Source organism: Amblyomma maculatum, chromosome 9 (assembly GCF_055883805.1).
Source record: "Amblyomma maculatum isolate TAMU_Amacu chromosome 9, ASM5588380v1, whole genome shotgun sequence".
In the NCBI taxonomy this organism is placed as follows: Eukaryota; Metazoa; Arthropoda; class Arachnida; order Ixodida; family Ixodidae; genus Amblyomma; species Amblyomma maculatum.
Window position 1 is genome coordinate 12317271 of NC_139352.1, and position 21394 is coordinate 12338664.

At 44.6% G+C, this 21394-nt stretch overlaps 1 protein-coding gene across 1 annotated transcript in view; it reads left to right on the forward strand.

Annotated features, from left to right (window-relative positions):
* MED23 (mediator complex subunit 23) overlaps positions 1 to 21394 on the forward strand; it is a 49087-nt gene that overhangs the window by 24582 nt on the left and 3111 nt on the right. Inside the window, exons 14-32 of the mRNA XM_084578147.1 lie at positions 353 to 524; positions 1714 to 1856; positions 2989 to 3163; positions 3962 to 4323; positions 8180 to 8246; positions 8524 to 8577; positions 10325 to 10433; positions 10513 to 10584; positions 10684 to 10794; positions 10886 to 10945; positions 11634 to 11744; positions 12449 to 12551; positions 14535 to 14633; positions 15383 to 15520; positions 17139 to 17298; positions 18639 to 18711; positions 19604 to 19818; positions 20389 to 20509; positions 20997 to 21082. Of these exons, the coding sequence (XP_084434273.1) occupies positions 353 to 524; positions 1714 to 1856; positions 2989 to 3163; positions 3962 to 4323; positions 8180 to 8246; positions 8524 to 8577; positions 10325 to 10433; positions 10513 to 10584; positions 10684 to 10794; positions 10886 to 10945; positions 11634 to 11744; positions 12449 to 12551; positions 14535 to 14633; positions 15383 to 15520; positions 17139 to 17298; positions 18639 to 18711; positions 19604 to 19818; positions 20389 to 20509; positions 20997 to 21082 (2431 nt within the window). The remainder of the gene's footprint in view (positions 1 to 352; positions 525 to 1713; positions 1857 to 2988; positions 3164 to 3961; positions 4324 to 8179; positions 8247 to 8523; positions 8578 to 10324; positions 10434 to 10512; positions 10585 to 10683; positions 10795 to 10885; positions 10946 to 11633; positions 11745 to 12448; positions 12552 to 14534; positions 14634 to 15382; positions 15521 to 17138; positions 17299 to 18638; positions 18712 to 19603; positions 19819 to 20388; positions 20510 to 20996; positions 21083 to 21394) is intronic.

Below are 21394 nucleotides of genomic sequence, written 5' to 3' on the forward strand. Positions count from 1 at the left end.
CACTACTACACTAAAACAAATCTTCCTTGTGTCAGTGCCTGGTTTTTTGCTGCTTCAACGTAAATTTTCTGAGCACCTCTTTTTTTAAATGGGGAACCTTGGAACCTCAAGAATGCGCTTAGAATGGAAGCAGTTCAAGTTGAAAAGGGCTGTCAAAAATTGCAAGTGGTTGCTTAATCTTGGTTCAGTATGTTGCACGATCAGATTAGAGGTTTTGCAGTCTGGTGCTTTCCTTTGCAAAAAATTGTTTCTGAGACATGATGCAAGGGCACTTCGTTCCATGTACAGCAGCCTCAGTATGCTGTTAGCGTGCAGCATCCTTTGACAGTGCCATGGTGTGCACCTTGTGCAGACAGCACCAACCAGGAGTACTTCATCCGCCCCATGGGTGTGCTGGCCGAGGCCATCCAGTGCAGCCAGCGCAGCCAAGGCTCCATGTCTTCATCCAGTTCGAGCACGCCCAATGCAACACATCCACTGGGCATGAACGTGCTTGACTCACTCACAGTTCACACCAAGATGAGGCATGTCTTTCTGTGCCCTTAGTTTTCTGGGTTACGTGCGGATTCCCTGTAAATTGATGCTTCGCATGTTCACTGAGAGAAGGTCTCACTGCAGTGTTTAATTCTGGATAATTTTCCTCTACACAGCACCCATGTACCCCATAATCTTGTTCTGATGAATTTTGGAGCGCAACTCTTAGGCGCTCGTTCATCAATTGAGCCACATTACTGTTGACCAGTGTAGTCAAGTGGAAGAGAGTGTAGAAGATGCGCAAAAGAAGAACCATTCTCTCTTCATATATATGATCATGTTCTTATACTTGCATTGTTAATAGGGGTGCATGAATTAATATAGTTTACATTGTTTACACTGTTTGACACTATTGTTTGCTCCGCAAATGACACCTTAACTTGGGACCTCAATGTGATGTTCCTTAGGTTTGCCATCCTGCATGCCACAGTGACCGAAACAAGTTGGCAGAGCTCACGCATGAATAGAGCGGGTTGAGTGTTGTGGATGTGAGCGTTGGATATGAATTATATTGTGGAAGAACTCAATGAATAACTGTGCTCTTTTGTGCTGCTTTTGTAGCTCCTGCTGTATTCTCTGCTGGTGCTATTTTCTCTGTTCATCTTTTCATATTAGTAGTAGCACATCTGAATACCTTGTCAAATACTAAAATGATGAGCGAGTAGATTGGGAAAGGACCCACGGGATCATGAACAAGTAGCTGCATCAGAATGTTAGTTGCATTTTAGTTTTATTGCTGATGTTGTGGAATACAAAGATGACTGTTAGATGTGCAGTATTTTGTCTGTAAGATTAGTTAAAGCTGTGTGGATACTTGAAAATGTGGATAAATTGACAGCACTTGCTTTCCTTTCTTTTTTTAAAAGAAATATTCATTCAATCCACGTCACACTGGTGTATCGGCTGTGGTGTGCTTTGAACATACAGGTGTGAGCAAGAATAAAAGGAGCATTTGGTTTGCTCTTAAATTTACACTTCTGCATGGAACAAGGGAAGACATTGAGGACATCATGCATCTAGGGGAAAGCTACTGACCAAAAATCCATTAACTAATGAAGTGATCTTTTTTATGAATGCTTTCTTCCATAGCCATGAATGATAAAGAAAGGGTTGAAGATGGGGGCACAGACTGAGGAAGATTTGTGAACATTCCCTGTTGTTGGCCTGTTATTTCCACAGCCTGATCCACAACGTGGTGACCCATGTCATGAAGATCCCCCAGGCAAAGTCGACAGTCTCCCTTACGCCAGCACTCATAGAAACCTACAGTCGTCTGCTGGTGTACAGCGAGATCGAATCGCTTGGCATCAAGGGCTTCATCAGTGAGTTACACCCTTTCCTCTGTGGCACCTGTGCTCGTACAACGTATGTGATGCACTGCTCATCATTTATTTCACAAAATGATTGCTGCTGAGCCGCACACTTAGTCGTTAATGCCTACAAAAATAATTTATGCATGGAAAACAATCATCCTGCGTAGTAAGACGGATTTATTCAGCTTTTGTGCTGTATCAGTAAGTTTTAGGGATCATTCTATTTACCGTAGATCTTTTATTGCAACTGAGACAAGAAAAAGGTAGGCGCTTAGATGAAGTGATATTATGTTTATATATGGTTGGTTTGGCTTGGTTTATGGTCTTTAACGTTTCGAAGTGACTTGGGCTATGAGAGATGCTGTAGTGGAGGGCTCCGGAAATTTCGACCACCTGGGGTTTTTTAACGTGCACTGACAACACATAGCACAGTAATTATATATGTCATGCTAATAAACATAATATATTTAGATTGCTTCTCCACATTTCTCTGATGCAAGGTTTTATTGAGTGTTACTCATATTTTTTATTTTTTCTTGCACTTAGTTGCAATAAAGTTTTCAGACGATGCAGACACAGAGTAACGTGTCTTTGTTCTCGCATTGTAGGGATTTTGGTGCGTGTTTTCTTCCCACTGTGTCTTGCTTGTTTATTGTCATCTGTGAAGTGGTTTCAGAAACTTTACCCCATGTAGTCGAAACATGTTAGGCTGACAGGGAAAATTATTTTCTCGGTACATTTTGCAACCGTTTGCTTTATCATAAGTGGATAATTAGGGCAATGAAATATTAATGTAATCGATTTGAGGGCTCACTTTTCATTAGCCATTAGCAAATGGGATCAGTTTCCTCAATAGTATGTGACCAAATGCTAAACTGCAATGACATTTCAGGCTCTACTGTGAGATATGTGATGACTTGTGCCGTTGCACTGGTGTCAGGTGTATTTTGTATATTGTGCGCCCATCCTTATACACTACTTAGTATGTCTTTCAGCGGTGCAAGCGCGTGGGAATGAATGGCTGAGTCTGTTAGCCAATCAGTCGGTCAGCAAATGAATGAACATATGAAACGGGCAGGTGGATAGATGAATGTATGTGGGAGAGGCTGCTGCCATGACCTCTGTGCAACCCTCCTTGCAGACCACCTCCTGCCCACGGTGTTCCGGCAGCAGGCGTGGGGCATCCTGCACACCCTGCTGGAGATGTTCAGCTACCGGCTGCATCACATCCAGCCCCACTATCGGGTGCAGCTGCTGTCGCATCTGCACAGCCTGGCCGCTGTGCCACAGACCAACCAGACACAGCTGCACCTCTGGTGGGTCCACCTCACTTCCCTTTGAGGAGGCCTCTTCGAACCCAAACAAATTAGTGCTCTTTCAGTATTGTTCAGTTGTGTTTCATCACAAAATGAGCAGTTTGTTGAAAATGTGTCGCAAGTTCAGTGCTACTAGTGCTTCTGAGGTCATTAGTAGAATTTTCATGGGCTAATCACATTATCTTCATGCTTTGTTTGCCTTAATTGGTTGTCTTACCTGACAGCCTGGGCCATTGTTGCCAAATGTGCTCGAGCCTGCATAATGGAAATGATATGGACGGCATTTCTGTGTTGAAATGTCATACACTTCTTATGAGTGCTGATGGTATCTTTCGAGGGTTTTCCCCGTTCTGACACGACAGCCTTGTTCGGTTTGAGGGGGCGGGGAGTCTGGTATTTTCGCCATGGCATGGAAATCCTGACTGGTTGAAAGAAGCATGATATCGTAGCCAAGAAATATCACTGAAAAGAAAAATTAGCTAGTCAAGTGCTGGAATTGAACCTTGCTTACTGCTTACTTGAGTTGCAAGCTGGGCGTGCTGCATGTAGGCCATAAAGGAATGCTGTTGCGTGGCATTCGTGGGCAAAGTCCCCCCACGAATGCCACGAAGGGTCCCCGGAATTTTCTGCCTTCTGTGCAAACAGAGGGATACTTCTGAACAAAAGGCCAAGCAGTGAATGGTGCCTCTTGCAGCTTATCCTGCGATATGTATACATGTATACATGCGACTAAAATTTTTTTCAGTATTTCTTCAACATCCCTCCTCAATGTTTCTCACTTTCTCCTCTGCATCACAGTGTGGAGAGCACAGCCCTAAAGCTTATCACGGGCTTGGGCAGTGCCGAGGTGCAGCCCCAGCTGTCCCGCTTCCAGACAGAGCCCAAGACTCTGCTCTCCTCTGAGTCGGAGGAGCTCAACAAGGCTCTGATCCTGACCCTGGCCAGGGCAGTCCACATCACCGGATCAGAGTCCCTCTCCATGGTGTGGTGCAAGGAGCTACTCACCACGGCCATGCAGAGCACCCCACACAGCTGGTCCAGCCTGACCCTGCTCAGCTTTCCCCCAAGCCTGGCTGAGTTCTTCCAGCAGCACCAGGCCCAGCGCGAGAGCAAGGCCCAGCTCAAGCGCTCCGTAGAGGAGGAGTATCGCAAGTGGAAGAGTACGGTCATTCAGCTCCCTGCCTCCCTTTCTTTCACTCTTGCACGAGCTGAGCAGGTGTCGTGCATGAAAGCAAGGGGACTTATTTATTGGGACGCTGAGGATAAGTTCAAGCTCGGCTGTTTAAAGGTTTTTCAATCTTATTAGCCTCGGGAAAAGAGCTCTCATGTCAGCTCCTGCCCCTGCCTATGCAACATTTATGGAAAAAGGAGCACGCAGACTCATAGCCCCACAAAACATCAGCTATGTAAGAAGGGGGTTTATTTTGATGGTCCAAGCACTCACTTGAATGAGAACATCTTCGGCGGAACCCCACCTGGTTGGGTACTTGAAACAAAAATTGAAAAACACTTATCACCAACCAAATTATTTATTAGAACCCGACGTTTCGGGACCAACTCTGTCCCTTCCTCAGGGGTGACTCACTCAGCGCGCTATGTCCAATCCAACACACACTTTGGGTTTCTGCCTCCTCGTCCTTCACTAGCTCAAAAAGCTACCACTGCATTATTTTCGTCACTACAATCACCCCCGAGCAAAGAGGGAGCTATTTTGGCGACTCAAAGGAAGGACAATATGGCCGGGGTCGTAAAACGGATTCAGGCGTTGAACGTGAGCAGTCTCACACTCGTGACGATGCAGATCAGAAAAGGGGTATCAAGCTCCACGACCTAGTTGACTGATGATGTCTGCTGAATAAGTCTATACAGGTCTTAGCACTTGGCCAAAATTTGTGGGACAAGTGCGGGCTTGCTACAGGAACCCACAACCTAACAAGCGACCTGGTTTGAAAGAGGCTGACCTGGTCGAAAGTGTATGTGCAGGCTTGCTGACAAATTTGGTTCTCCGTCATGATTGATCAGGCTAGGTTTCAGCATGTTTCGCGACCTGGGAAACAGCAGTACATTTGGAACTGTAAGGACGGTCGAGGAGGATCGTGTCTAAAATAGATGCGGACGCACGTCCATGTAGAAGGAAGAACGACAAAAATCCTGGTAGGGGTCTATGTGGTGATAATGTAAGCAAACGTAATGAATGGAAGGATAGTGTCCCAGTTAGTGTGATCAGGTGCAATATACTTAGGGATCATATGTCTCCGAGCATTCGGTTGAATCGCTGAGCGAGACCACTAGTTTGTGGATGATAGGCAGTGGTGGGGCAGTAGATAATCTGACTTTTTGTGAGGAGCGAACCCACCTCAGAAAAGAATACTTGTTCTCTATCACTCAACAGCGGAGCGTGAGTACTGATGTCTATCGCATGAGTGACAGTCGCACTGTGGCCCAAGGAGGCCTGCTGAATGTCGAAGGAAGAATGAAAGTGGTTCAGCAGCGTAGAAGCTAGGCCTGTTGAGTAGGATTTGGGCTGTCACCAGTAGTTATGGCAAATACAGATGAAGGGATGTAATAAGGAGCAGCGGAAGGTCATTCAGCGTCAGTTCACTGGATGTAAAGGGAAATCGGAGTCAACTAGGTTGGTGCGTTCTAGGCAGGTACCAGCAAGTAGGGTACAGTCAGAGGAAAACGGATTACCTACTGTCATTTTGATAACAGAGTGGTCCACAGTGAGCACAGCAAGTGGCAGGGGAAGGAAAACAAAAACATCATATGAGGTAAACAGGACGGCAGAATTAGGTACAGAGTTGTAAGACAGTGTGACGATGACAGAAGCGTGTGGGGGGCACGCCAGTATCGTCAATGACTCGTAGTTTTCCACAGACAGGCGCCACAGCATCCACGTGCACGTCAGGAAAAGTAGGAAATTCAACCTTGGTCCGTGTGCAGTTGATAACGGTATTGTGCTTTGATTGGAAGTCCCAAACCAGAATAACTTCGTAGGTGCATGACAGCAGTACAGCAAATTCATTTGTGTACAGAACGTCCTGATTGTAAACACGAGCCATGCACACGGCTAACAGCTTAACAAGGTGTGCAATCGCAGTGATTAGAGAAACACCAGACGGGAGGGCTCACTTTACGCAGTGAATGGCAAAGACAGGCTGCAATAACAGAAACGGCGGCCCCAGTATCAACAAAGGCCTATGTAGCAACAGTTTTGACACATATATCTAGTATCACATTGGCAGGCGACAATGGAGGACTTGCAAGTGTCAATGAGAGCGTACTTCCTACCTTAGGAACTGCGGTTAATGATTTTCTGTTGGCAGAGAGTTGGACTGGCGGCGCATCGGTGAAAGTGGGCGTGAGGAGTGGAGCGAGATGATAGGGGCGAATGCAGGCGGGGGTGAGTCATATGTCTCGTAATGAGGAGCAGCGTGCCGAAGAGCGTAGGTGGCTACTCGCGGAGGAACATGTGGCATCGGCAGTAGCGAACAATATGACCAGGGATGTTGCAGGTGTAGCACATAGGGCGGTTATCTGGAGTATGCTAGCGGATGATGGCTGGGGATGATGGCACAACAGGTGGTATAGCCGGCACCCATTAGGATGTTGAGTAGGAGGGAAAACAGCTTTGAGACTGGTAGGCAGTTTCAACATACGTAAGTGGCGCAGCCGCTCTATTTGGGCTTAGCTGCAAATGTGAAGAACAGTTTTGGCAACTCTATCCTGGATGACATGATTATCTATTGCAGGAGCCAGCCTAGATGACATCTCCTGAGAGCAGGGTACCATTGAAAGCTGTCATGAAACCTTCTCACACACAAATTCCTTAATCTGATGGAGTAGTGTGGTGTCAATGCCAGTAGTCAAACTTTCGATGGGGGCTCATCTGGATGGCGAGGAATGAGATGCATTGTCGCCTTAGCTCGTCGAAGCTTTGACACAGAGTGATCACATTGGGGACAGTGCGAAGATCCTCAGCCAAAAGCATCTGAAATGTGCGGTTCTCGATTCCCTTGAGGATGTGTATAATTTTCTTAGTCTCAGACATTGACGCATTGACGTGGTGACAAAGGTCAACTACGTCCTTGGTATAACTTATAAATGTTTCTCCCTTGTAGTAATGCTTGACACAAAGCTTGCGTACCGCTGGGTGACCGAAGACATCTGTAAAGAATGTTTTAAATGTAGTCCAGTTAGGTAGGTCCGTTTCATTGCTTGTGTGCCGCAGTTTGGCAACTTGAGTTAAATAGAAAATAATGTTTAGTTTGAGCACGTCGTCTCATTTATTATGCATACTCATGTGCCTCCAGGATGCGATCCACTCTTCGACATCCCAGTCAATGGTTCTGTTGTAGATTGGGCGGTCACATTGGTGCATTGGCCCAGCACGATGGAAGGCACATGGCCACTGGCACTTGATCCAGAGTGGTCATAGTAGAGGTTCCAGAGTGCTGGTAACTTGCGGGTTCGAAGTTCCAAGTTGTCGTCTCTCATCTCCACCAGTTGTAAGAGGCATTTACAATGGTTGATGGTGCCAACGCTCAGTACAGTGTGTCCAACCCAGCACACACTCTCGGCTTCTGCTTCCTCATCCTTCACTATCACTGCATCACTTTTGTTACGACTGTTATAATTTAGTTAACAGTGACTTGTGGTAGAGTGAAATGGTTTGACATAACCACATCCTGCAAAGAAGGTCTACTTCAAGCAGTTGTTATAGTTTCTGTGCTTTTTATTCAGCAAATTTCATTTGAATTGGTGACTCATTAAAGACATTTGTGAGTAGCTTGCTAATTAAAGGGGCTGCCATCATTTTATTATCAGTCAAGGTGTATTAGATTTGTACAGTGCCACAGATTATCTCTGCGTTCACTGTGAGAACAGTATTTTGTGCGAGAAGTTGTTTTGGTTCCGTTTTTTAGCTGTAGCCTGCTCAGAAAAGCTGGTTACCACGTTTTGGGACTCTTTCTGTATTTTAATGTAAAATACCTTATTCTTCTTGTTTCTTTTCAGCCATGAGTAATGAGAATGACATTATTGCCCACTTCTCTCAGCAAGGGACTCCGCACTTATTTCTGTGGTAAGGTGGTCATTCCCTCTTATCTTATTATCTACATTTAAACCAGAAACATAATAAACCTCAGGCAGATAGTTCACACCCATGAGCTGTGCATTAGAAGAAAAAAAAAAAAAATCAGCACAAAGCAGATACAGCTCATATGATATCCTGCAGGCCTATGCTTTGGCAAAATGATGTAGTGTTTGCAGTCATATGCTCTGTGCTATGCCTTTTCTACCTCTTGAGCCTTTACAGGATCTGCAGTGTTGATCCTATGGTGTACATTGTTTATTTTCAGTTTGCTATGGAAAATGCTCTTGGAAAACGACCGGATAAGCCCACTGGCCTACAAGTGAGTTGCTTGAGGAGGTGGTGTAATTAGTGTCCTGGTAACATACCTTGGTTGTGCTCATAACCTGCCTGGAATTTAAAGTTCATTTGTGTAATGCGTTTCTGAAAAGTGGTCATAGGGGAGGTTGGTAAGTACTAAACCTTTAATCAGGAGGTGCAGTATGACCGCGATATCGATCGTAAATTCTTAACTGTGCACAGTTGCATTCATGACTTATAGCACACCATTGGAGGCTGTGTTGCTGTTTGTTATGTGCAGGGACGCCATCTGTTGGGAGCCGACTGCATAACTTGTGAGCACTGCTGTAGGGCTTACAGTGCTTTGGGAAGCAAGCTCTAATTGCTTACTGCATGTTATGGTCCTTCTTGTTTGCTATAGCAACCGGTGAAGTATCTAGGGTCCTTATGTAAGAGCTTTAGACCAGTGAGCATCAGATCTGGTTAAATAAATATTTTTAACTTTGCTATATTGTTGCGAAAGCAACACTCCGACAGCCAAAGCGAGACTTCAGGTGGCCGCAGCTACGCTGTGAAGAGGTGTAGCTACAGTCTCCTCATAAAAAAATCAGCCTGCCATAACATTAAAATTCACGTTACCCCTATGCCACGGGCAGGAGCTGCCAACTCTGGTCGCTCCTTTCATATGGGAGGGTAATATCAAAATCAGCTTGCCAGAACCGTTTGCATTCTCGTTACCTTTACGACATGCAGGCACTTCCATACGGCTTGGTTGAAGCGTGACTTTATATTTGGGCTGGTAGCTTACGCTCTCGCATCATACTTTTAAAGGATGAGCTTAAGTCTCCCCAATAATGTAGCACCTTACACTAATAGGGGAATAATGTAGCAGGCAAAAGAAGTTTCCGCCGTTGCTTTCGCAATTCAACTAGGGTTGACCAGAGCTAAACCACAGCTAATTTTTGGATGCAAAGCTCCTTGCTCATATTTCTACTGGCTCTTTTCTTTCTGTTTATATTTGTTTCGTAAATGCATATTTTTTGCAAGTTTTCTCACCTTTTTTTTTTTTTTTTACAACAAATAAAGATGATTGCACATAGTGTTTCTTTAAAAGAAAGTGTTGCTTACCCCCAGGGCGGTGATTTTTTTTTCTTTTAAACTATAGCACGATGTGGTTGGGCTGTTTTGTGGTGCCCACCTCTGATATTTTGAGCTCCTCATTCAATCCCATTCCCTTTAACTATTTGACAAACTGAAACCTCTTGAGAGTTCTGACATCGCAGTTAATGCAGACTTGTTGCAGCTGCAATTTGATCACCTTGTCACAACTGAACAGTTTTTGAAAGTGCCCCGCCTGAGTGGCGCAGTGGTTACGACGTTCGACTACTGTTCCCAAGGATGCGGGATCGAATCCAGGCCTCGGCAGCTGCTTTTCGAAGGAGGCAAAAAGCAAGCCACCCGTGTGCTGTGTGATGTCAGTGCACATTAAAGAACTCCAGGTGGTCGAAATTTTCGAAGTCCTTCACTAGGGTGCCTCTCATAGCCTGAGTCGCTTTGGGACCTTAAACCAAACAAACCAGAACCAAGAACCAGTTTTTGAAAGTGACGTAGGTCTGGGTATCTCCAGTTGGTACGTCCAAGGTGATATTTTTTTTAGGGTTTTTATAGGTTTAGAACCTGCTAGTTCAAATAGTGTGAAGTGGTTGTTGAATTTCTCTCATTATCATTTTACATTGTCAAGCTCTCACAGCTTTCTTATGTTTTATTTATTTATTTTTTTTCTCCACCAGGATTTTAGACAGAATTGGCGCCCGTGCCCTTTCTTCGCACCTCAGGACTTTCGCTGACTTTCTGGTCTTCGAAGTCTCCAATTCAGTGGGGGGGCAACATGTGAACAAGGCGAGTGAACCTCTCTTGACTTGTATTGCAGAGATGTTTACTGCATATTTGAAATAGCTCACTTCTTTTTCTTTGACAGTGCATCGATGCCTTGAATGACCTGATCTGGAAGTACCATGTCATCTCCCTGGACAGGCTGATTCTTTGCCTGGTCAGTGCACTGTGTAGACTGGCCTTGCTTCATGTGACATCTCACGCTTAAACATGCTTCATATGGTATCTCGTTGCTGTCTCTGCTGTTAATGTGCAGGCTCTTCGCAGCTTTGAGGGCAATGAAATCCAGGTGTGCTTCTTCATCATACAAATGTTGCTGATCCGGCCATCGGAGTTCAAGAACCGGGTCCTGGATTTTGTGAAGGATGTGAGTACCCCTTGTTTTTTGTTGCTGTGTTTAGTGTGTCCTGTGCTCTGTATTGTGTGATTTGGTTAACTGCGTTATTGTGTGCTTTCAGAATTCTCCCGAGCATTGGAAGCAGACGGATTGGCACGAGAAGCACTTGGCGTTCCACAGGGTATGTCTGGTGCATTGATTTTGTAAAATTAATGCAGCTGTCTCCACCTCCAGTAGCCTTTATTGAATGCTTTTCTTAGTTGTAAACAATGCAGTATGCTTGGGCTGTTAAGCAATCATTAGTCTTAAGAAGGAGTCAGGTACTATATTTGAAAGAGAATATGAACTGAAAACATTGCATTAAAGAGATAATTTTTTCCCCAAATGCTATTGTCTCTTTTTCTTATTTACGTGTCAAATGAAATGCAGTGTTTGTAGCTCAGAGATAATTGGTTTGTTTTCTGCAACCACCGGCAAAATCATGGGATTGAGTGGCAGATGTTAGTGTTGCAAACACTGCTTGTGTCACAGCTGGAAAAAGTTAGCTTTGATTCATGAATTTTGCGCTAATCTGGTTATGGGGATATTATTTAACGAATTTATCGCTGAGAGGAACCTAGAACTGTGTCTACCTGTCTCGTTTTTATAGTTGCTGCCTTGAAAAATACTCCTGGGTCCATATTTCGAGTTTGCACTGTTTTCAGAGGTGTCATTATCTCCCTGACCTCAAGCCATCTGACTGGTGGAAACACTGGAACTGGAAGCGGTACTGAATATCGGTTCCGGTGTTTCCACCTCGAGGTCAGGGAGGTAACATCCCTTCTAAAAACGACGCAAGCTTAGGATACGGGCTCTGCTTTTCTCTGCAGAAGTATCCAGAGAAGTTCTACTTTGAAGGCCTGCAGGACCTGAGTGGGCAGAGCCAGCAGCACACCTACCTACCTGTGTACTTCGGCAACATCTGCCTGCGCTTCATCCCGGTAGGTGCACCGCATTGTTTGTGCTGTATCAGACTCTACTTAATCAACCTCCACTTTGTTGCTTTGCGAGGCTCTGCTTGCAAATCCTTCTTTCTGGAGCATGTGAGCGATGTTTCTCTTCAGGTAGCAGCTTCCAGCCTGTTTGTTTCTTGTTATCCTTTTTTTTTCTCCTGTGTCTGTATTTGTGCCGTTACCAATCGTAAGTTTGTTTCTGCTTTCTGTTTTTCTTTGCGCAGGTGATCGCAGATCAGACTGATTTTGACAAGCAAACCCATCAGTGTTTGCAGCTTACTATTTAACAGCTTGAAAGTGTTGTCAAATGATCATTTCAGCTTGCTTTTGTATTTCTTCACGATTCTTGCCATCTTGCAAGACTTGACCTCGTGACCAAGTTTGTTTCACTGTGTTCTCGCTTTGGAAGCCTAGAGGTGCTTATTTACTCTGCTGTGTGCCAGGGAGGCCTTGAAACATTCTAGTTAGTGCTAGTGTCTCCAATCCGAGAAGAAAAGAGCATGTAGTCAAAAGCATGCCAAGAAAGCAGGTTAAACATAAACTGATGATATCTAGTTTACTGAGCAGGAAAAATAAATTTGCAGCTCGAGTGACCCTCCAGTACACGCTGGTCTCGCTCAGAGGAGGCAGGTTTCACCAGAGGCTAACTACGGGCATTAATTTGCGCGTTGTGTTCATTTCGCCACGTCCAGGTAATGGACATTGTCATCCACCGATTCCTGGAGCTCTACCCAGTGGCCACCATCTCTGTTGAATCTCTGCTCGACCACCTTGGCTGCCTGTACAAGTTCCATGGTAGGCGGCAGATTTCTGTCTCTTTGTCACCGCGCCTTTGACATTACCGCTGCTTAGCGTTACTGCGGTTGCCGCTGCTCGTGCATAGAAATGCAGCAGACGACGCGGTGTTAGCCTATGTCGTCACCGGCTGCGCCGGTTGCCAGATCAGCAAGCTGTTCACGAAGATACGAAAATATTAGTTTTAAAAATATCAGCAGCTCTGATGCAGCTGAAACTTGAGGTTTAGTTGCTTGGCACATCAGGAATAAGACACAATAAATAGTTTACTATACTCCAAAATTGGTGTCATGACCCCTTTAAGGATATGACGCTACTGTAGGCTACCAGCCCGTGAATTCAACGGTCCTGGCAGGCTGATTCTGATATTGCCCTCCCATATAATTAGAGAGGTCCTAGTTTGCAGCTCCTGCCAAACGCAATGTCAGGCAACCCTACCTCTAGTTAGTGCTCGGTCATGTCAGCTGCCAGCTATTACCTGGCAATGCCATGCTCGGGATTTTTCGCTCACAACACCAACACCAGCCGCCGACTTCAGATCTTTGGTGAGCAGGTCCTGTAATGCTATGGTGTTATAACGCATTTTGCCTAAACATCCTTCAGCCCACAAATTGCCGATCCGACTATATTTAACACCATCGAGAAAAATTAGTAAGTTTACATTCTCATGCGCAAAACCAAAAGGTGAAAAACGCACATGCACTTGTCACATGTGAAGAATAGACACAGCAATAAGACACCAGTACGTTAATCTGCTTATGAACTGCTGTTTCTAGTTCCTAACTTGCTTGGTGGACTGCACAGATATTGTGTCTACACAGGAACAATGCTTTTAAAATAGTTGAGAACTCTCTCACACAGGAAAAAATGGGAGTAGCGATGCAGCACATGGCTACATTCGTAGATGGTAGAGCGCTTTAACGACAGGGTTGAAAAACACTTGCACACAGACAGGCATTCAATTTGCAACCCACAGTTCCCCAGCCGGGCGTGCTGATAATTGGTGCCTTGTGTCAAGAGTAGAAGTGCGTCAGCAGTTTGCATACAAGGGTGAAAAAATATCTGGTCTGTACAGCTTATTGCTTTTCTGATTGCATTCAACAAATTAACATATATTGCTGCGTATAAATTGACTCCTAATATATGTTGATTCCAGAACCCACAGCCCTTGTTCAATAAACAGAAGAATCGACTCCAAATGTAGGCCAATGCATACCCACCATCTCTGCCCTGCGACCCCCATACACTCTTATTATGTAGTTTCCTGTGAAATCAGATTGGGGCAAGCATGCAGCTCAAAGCATTAATGTGCAGTGATGCAGTCACAAGGCCAGCAGTGGGCTTCAGAGGCAACAAAATGGCGTTTCATCCTGCCATCTGCACTTGTGTGTGGCCTGGCTGACTTTCCACAAACTGGACTGAAAGCAGTCTTATAGCTTCAAATTTCGACGCAGCGCACACTCGGGAAGTGATTATGATAAGTTCACTGTCTTACTGTCTACTACTGACATGGAAAAGCTGCAGCTGGCACAAGCTAGCTGAGTAAACAACATGTTTCAATTTTCTATAACGGAGATTTTTGCTTATGAATTAACGGCTTTTTCTGACACGTGGAGGTCTATGCATCCTGCCGGAGATGGCCACTGACAGAGTGTTTACTGCTGCCCGCTGTTTGTTTGAAACTAGTACCTTGGATGCTGCTGACATCAACTCCATGGTGACCCCTCCCCCAATTCCAGTTGGTTACATTTTATAAAAAAAAAAAAAGTGGACTTTTACCTTTCGCCTTGTGCAGCTATGGCATGCATGGTTTGTCGCCGGTGGATTAACTTAATCATTCCTTGGAAGTGCTATTACTTTGCAGCAAGTGTTGAAGGAAATGTTGTTGTTTTCTATGTTTGGTTTTCTGATGGAGCTGTAAATGACCTTTGTCACAAACTGTGAGTTTTCAAGCCAGCCACTGACAACAAACTGCATTTTCAGACCGGCCGCTAACGTACCTGTACAACACTCTGCACTACTATGAGCAGAAGCTGAAGGACAGGCCTCCCCTGAAGAAGAAACTGGTGGCTGCTATTACAGGTTGGACAACAGGGTCTTTCTTTCCACGTTTTCATTTAAAGTTACTTTACATGTGCTGAAATCCTGCTTTTCATTTCAGCGTTCTAAAATGGGGCTCACCTGAGTTGTGCAGGCAGCTGTTGTGTTCAGGCTGAATTGTGAAGGCAGCAGTTTAGAGTGATAGCTCTTGCCAAGCCCTTGTTGTTCATAAAAGTTTGTACATATTACATTTGCTAAGCATTCTTTCAGACTCTGCAGGGACCAGAGAATGGTTCGAATGATTGAAGCATCATTTTTGATTGCTGATATCTTCAGTATTAGTGAAGCTACCTAGTTTAATAATTTTTGCAAGACAATTGGTTGAATAGTGATCATTTGCATGCATTTTGCAGCCTTAGCAAATACCTCTTCATGGGTTCATTAAGTCCTTTGCAATTTGTGCAATAGTGAATGTCCTGAGCTAGAAATGCTTCCTGCATACTTGAGGTATTGGGCATCACAGAAGCATTGTTTTCGTGACACTGTTATTTCACATAGACTGTTCTGTTCTGCATCACATTGTTTAGACTGCAGTTTTGTTTACTAACCTTAACCATCCAGTGCAATGATTATGTTGCGCTAGTGGTCAGGTGCAGTTCACTATCCGGCTGTGCATTCACTCATGGTTCTTTATCTAAATTGAAAATCGTTACAATAGCTAGTGTGATTGATTTCAATTGCTGTCATCCTGGTGGCACAACTATCACTGTTTGTTTTGCACCTGGGTTCAGGGTCACTGAAGGACATCCGTTCAGGCAACTGGGCTCTAAGCGAAGCCTACATCAACTACCTGCAGCGGCCAGCCGAGGACACAGCCTGGATTCCTGACCTTGACTACTACATTGGGCTGGTTGGGAGAATGGCCGACAGTATCCTTCTGCTGCTAGTGTCAGACTGATGGTGGTTAGGTTTTCTCGTGCTCATGAGCAACATGCTTGATTTGCAAGTCAGCAGCCATGCCTTTTGCTCTTGTGGTACCTATTTCAACTCTCTAGTTTTGATTCTTAGGCAGCTTAAGGCAAGGCAAGGCAATATTTAGGGTTGTTTGGTAAACTGGGCTATTGGGAAGCATAACCAACTTATAACAGTGCTACACAAGCAGTCTCAACGGTTGTTCAGTAGAGCAGTGCTGGAGCTTTTCATCTGTCATTGAAATAATGGCAGTAGGCTGCAGTTGTATGGCACATTTTGCAGAACTCAGTTCAGCTTCCGGATCACGTGATTAATACCGAGTGTGAGCAGTTTGTACAAAAATAATAGGCTTGCATTTAGGCATTTTTAATTTTAAACTTTCACTCATTTCAGTCATTACACCATTGAATTGAAATTTTTCTTCACAGTTTTGTGCTTTAGATAGCCCGCAGTTGAACATCACACAAAACCAGTACAATTCGGCAGACGCATGGTTTAGGCTTACTCTTGACATACAACCGAGACCGCTGGCCTCAGTTGAAATAAACAGCCTTTCGGATTTCAACGGAGGATGGCACTGGCATTCAACGCTGCTAGCTGCCATTCTGTTGAACTCACGATCAACTGAACTGGTGTTGAAAGCACCTGTGTAGTTGGTTGTGCTAAAAAAAAAAAGAGAGAGAAGCGGATTGCCTAAGGTAGGCTTTAGTCCAGATATTCTTCGGCAGAAGCCATGATGTTCCTTCATCTTCCTTTGTCTATTTCCTCTGGTCTCTCTGTTCTCTTCTTTTAGTCTTATTAATCGTTCTTTTGCTCTTTCTCTCCGATCTCTTGGCTCGGCTTCCGTCGTCTTTGCTTTTTCATTTTTTATTTCTTCTTTCCTCTCTCTCTGTTGGCTTGGCATGACATGATGTACGATTCAAAATTTTCTTGCGGCAGAATCTCAGTGATAGGATCATGGATCATGTGAATTTTGGTATGATGGAAATGTGTAAAAATTTGCTGCCAGATCTGTCATACACCTGTACTATTAATGCATGCGTGCAGCGGCATTAGAAGTGCATTGTATACAGTATGTACAAATTTGGATGCCCCGTAGGCTCTCATACATTAGTACAGAGGAATACTGACATGGGAACCATAACTGCACCTGCAACCACTGAGTGCGTACCAGCGCTGTAAAATCTCACAATCTCCAGTCATGAAGTGCCCGTCACAAGTGTCAGTCTTTGGTGTTTGACTGTGAACAAATAATTTCAGTAATAAAGTAGAGTTGTACGAATGCATTCGTTGCACTTCAGCGTGCAGAGGTGTGCAGCGTGCAGAGGTGTGGTTCATGTGTATTTATTATTGTCATATGAATTTTTGAGGGGTACAAGTATTTTGCACAACTCCACGAGATTTGTATCACTGAAATTTTATTGCGTTCATTTCATCAAGCATAATTAAGATGGTCAGTTCTTTTGGTGCATCTTCTGAAAAAAGAAAAAAAAAGGGAAAGCCAGAAGCTTTCAGCCGCGTACTTGTTTGTGGCGGCAATGCATTGTCCTCCTTGACGATGGGCTTCCCAAACAGCTGTGGCTGGCAAGTCTCCCTTCCCGCACACAGACTGGCGCTTCAATGAGTTTCCCAACTCGGCTGCCCATGCCCTGCACGTGACATGCATTGAGCTCATGGCGCTGCCCGTGGCTGCTGCCGTGGTTGGGAATGCCCTGCTGGATGTGGTGCTGAAAGGGTGAGTGCACTGAGCATGTGAGAGTGCTGATGAAGGCTGCTAGATTTGATGACAACACAGTTGGGCTTGAACTCCTGTGAGGTTTTAATTTTGTGTGGTGAATCATGTAGCCAACTGTGGGGTTTTGAGCACTATAATAGATATTCAGAAGTGTTGTTAAGGTGGGTCATGGATGGCAAAACGTATTAGTCCATAGTCTAGAGGAATAAGAATAGGTGCAGTAGATAAATAGTATTAAAGAGTGATTACTAATCAGCATCTACATTTTTATTTAACTACATAATTTGTGAGAAAGCTGCATAACTCTCCTTTGGCTCTGGTATTGTTGTGTTTAGGTGGATGATGATGATGAGTAATCACTATCTTTATCTACTGCATCTTGAGGGGTTCACCCAGACTTTAGGCTGACACATATCTCACTTGAATCATTGATAAATTCGCTCTTGTCCTGCCATCTGCTAGCCTTCCTGGTTAGCCGAGTTGGTAGAGCAACTGCCCCCAGGCAGGTGGGGGTCCCAGGTTCGAACCCCAAACTAGGACGAATTTTTCTTCAACTACGAAATTTTTGAGGAAGCTGTGTAGCTTTTCTTTGTAGCCGTATGACTGAGTTTGGTTGGATGCTGATGGGTTATCACTCCATGACTGAAATGTGTCAGTGTTGTACATCAAGTTGTATGTTAACTGAAATCATTGGGGCCATCAGTCTGAAATATTCATTTGCAGAACCTTCAAATTTATTTTCTGTTGTCTTGTTGCTTGCAGGTTTTGAGTAAGTACTATGTGTTGTAATAAAAAAATACTGCACTAGCTTGTTTTCCCAGTTCACCCTTGAGCTGTAGCTTGACTGCACTATTGACTGAACTTAAAGGCTCTTGCAAAGCACTTTTCCCGATGCAGCAGAGTTTCAGTTCATTACAGAAGGAGGCCCAGCACCAACCTGAAATATTTAAAAAATAGCATTGCTCGAAAATTTCTTGAATGCATATTATTTGAGAATTACAGATTTTAAGGATGTGCCTCCACCGGGTTAAGTGGAGAAATATGGGAGAGGTCTTCGCCCTTCAGTGGGTATAGTCAGGCTGATGATGATGATGAAGGATGTGCCTCTACCCTTAACACAATGTTTGGGAGCATCCTGCATCTATTTCAAGCCTGAAATACACCACCATAGGATCATTTCAGCTGTACTTTATTGATAGTCTTCTTGGGGCTGCCTCTGGTTGGTTGGTCGTTACCTTTGAATTCAAAGAAGGTGAAGCACAATGCCCGTACGCGTGTGCCGAGTTCTCAGAAAGGCTTTTTTTTCATTCTTTTTTTTGTTTGTTTGTTTTTATTTTCAGACACACAGTGCTTCCACGCAGCAGCATTGAGAACTGGATGAATGCTATTGGACTCATCCTCACTGCACTTCCGGTAAGTCCTCTCCCCATGCACTAGTGAGGTGGAGAGTTTTCAGAATTCAGCAGCATTGGATGATCTGGTGTTTACAAGGAAAACGGCCAATTTCTTTGTTTTTCCTCCTCCGGAGGTACTGCCATGCTCTCATCTTCGTTCTGCATGTCTCCATAAGACAGTTTATACCTAATAGAGCCCCGCTGGGGCGGTGCAGGGGTTGCGGTGCTCGACTACTGTTCCCAAGGATGCGGGCCGGCATCGGCAGCCGCTTTTCTTTGGAGGCGAAAGGCAAGGTGCCTATGTGCTGTGCGATGGCAGTGCACATTAGAGAACCTGAGGCGGCCAAATTCCCGGAGTCCTCCACTACGGCGTCTCTCATAACCTGAGTCGCTTTGAGACGTTAAACCCCACAAACCACAGCCACCATATAGTTTATAATAGTGTCACATAGTGGGGATAATGCTTTGGCCACAAAAGAACAGGCATATTAGCACTGAAATCAACTCTTTATTGGGCTGACTTGCATCCGCAAAAGAACTAAGCAACTCGGTGGTGGTGGTAGCAGCAAACATGCTTGCTGGTCATCGAATTATGAATACCTGCAGCGTTTGCCAGTGCTTAATTTAAAGTCTGTAAAGTAACATCTAGATAAACCGGTTGAGGAAACTGGAAAAGTCTGGAACGATGCAGAAACAGTTGTGCTTCGCTGCAACCACTCGGGAAAATCTCGGCGCGTCTCACGTTACAAAGAAAGTGATAAAGCTGCGTCTCGCAACACAGAGCATGAACTAGCAAAGAGCAAGCCGGTGCTTTTGACTTCTTTGTTGCCTGCTGTACCATCTTAATTCCTTTGAATCTGTTCGCTTGGCATGCTGCATCACTCTATTGGCACGGGTGTTTACCTTTCCAGGAGCCGTACTGGGCCGTGCTCAACGACCGCATCCTGTCAGCCCTGCAGGGCCCCAACCTGGCGGCGCCCTCTGGCAGCAACCAGAGCATCTTCCAGCTGCTCAGCTTCTCGTCCAATCACAGCAGCATCACTGAGGTGCAGTGCTGTTACCTCATGGCACTGGTCCACGCTGTCTGGTACCATGCCAGCATCGGACAGATCAGCCAGATCCCACAGTGGGTGCTCTTTGCTTTGGTGTTCCCATCTTTTTCTTTTGAACTTATTGCTTTCATTGGAAGAAAGGTGTTAGGCAAGGAGACACATCTCCCCAGTACTATTTACAGCTTGCTTAGAGGAAGTATTCAGAGACTTGGAATGGGAGCAGTTAGCAATAAGGGGAGATGGAGAATACCTCAGTAATCTGCGATTCGCTGATGACATATCCTTGCAATGTAACTCAGGGGATGAACTGAAAAGAATGATGACCTAGAAAAGTAGGCTTGAAAATTAATGCGCAGAAGACTAAGGTGATGTTCAACAGTCTCGAGAAGGAACAGCAGTTCACAATAGGTAGCGAAGCACTGGAAGTGGTAGGCGAATATGTCTATTCGGGACAGGTAGTTATGATAATTTTGTCTTTTCGACTTGTTTTGTGCTTTTGCAGGTAAGCACACTGAAGCTTACAAATGCTTTGCAGCTCTAGATCCCCTCTCCTTTTTTTTTTTTCTGGAACTGTTGAGTAGTTGAGGCCTTTGCCGTTTTCTCCTTTGAAAGGGCTATTTTAATCCGGTGTTCTTGTTTCCCAGGATCATGCGTGAGCGGTTCAAGCCTGTGGTGAAGACGGAGGAGCAGTTCCTCTTCCTGTGCCACCTGGTGGCACCTTTCTTCCAGCGCATGGGCAACGAGCGGTCACGCAATGTCATGGATGTCAGTGTGCACACATCATCTTTCTCTCTTTCTTCTCCTAATTGCGGGCTTATCAGTGCAAAGTGTCATAGTTAAAGCAAACTTGTTACCAGATCAAAGTAGGATTGCAGTCACCTCTTGGCTATCGTTTCAAACGTGGCATATGATATTTCTCTTCCACAGTAAGTAAGGTTTCTCTTATGATATACATGAACATTAGTAAACGACTAAAAATTTCTGCCCTCATAAACTTGAGTTAATTGCAGAGGAGAAGGGTATTGACTCTTGTGCTGAGTAGAGAACTGACATTAGAAATTAACTTCTTTTCATGAAGAACAGGAGAATTCACTTTACGCTTGCACTCACAGTGTCTGTTTGACACTTGCTCTTAATGAGAACAATGATTACCATACATCAAAGGTTTTAAGTTCTTCTTACTTTTTCTTCTTGCATGCTTGTCTTGGTGAAGCCATATCTTTTATGGGATATCTTTCTCTTTTCTTTCCAGATCACAATGGAATTGTACGAAATGCTGGAAAGTGTCGATAAGCACTGTGAACAGCTGAACTACATTGATCAGATCACCGACCTCTTGTATCCTTTCCTCTGATGCACATCACTGCCATTGTTTGTGCCTGCAGCCTTTGCAGTCTCGATAAGCAGCATTACAGCAGGAATACTGAGTGTGTAATGCAGCTTTGGTTAGATAGGTAATCATAATCAAATAATTAATTATGGCAGTGATTCTCAGCCATAGATGTATTGGGACCCCTTGAGAACGGAGAGGGAGGGAATCTTGTGCGGGCTGCTGCTGCAGTTCTGGGCACAGGTCACAAAATTGAGATTGAGTTGAGGCTTAACTAGCCTCCAAAAACAAGCCAGTGCGTCACAGCCTGCGGAGTACAA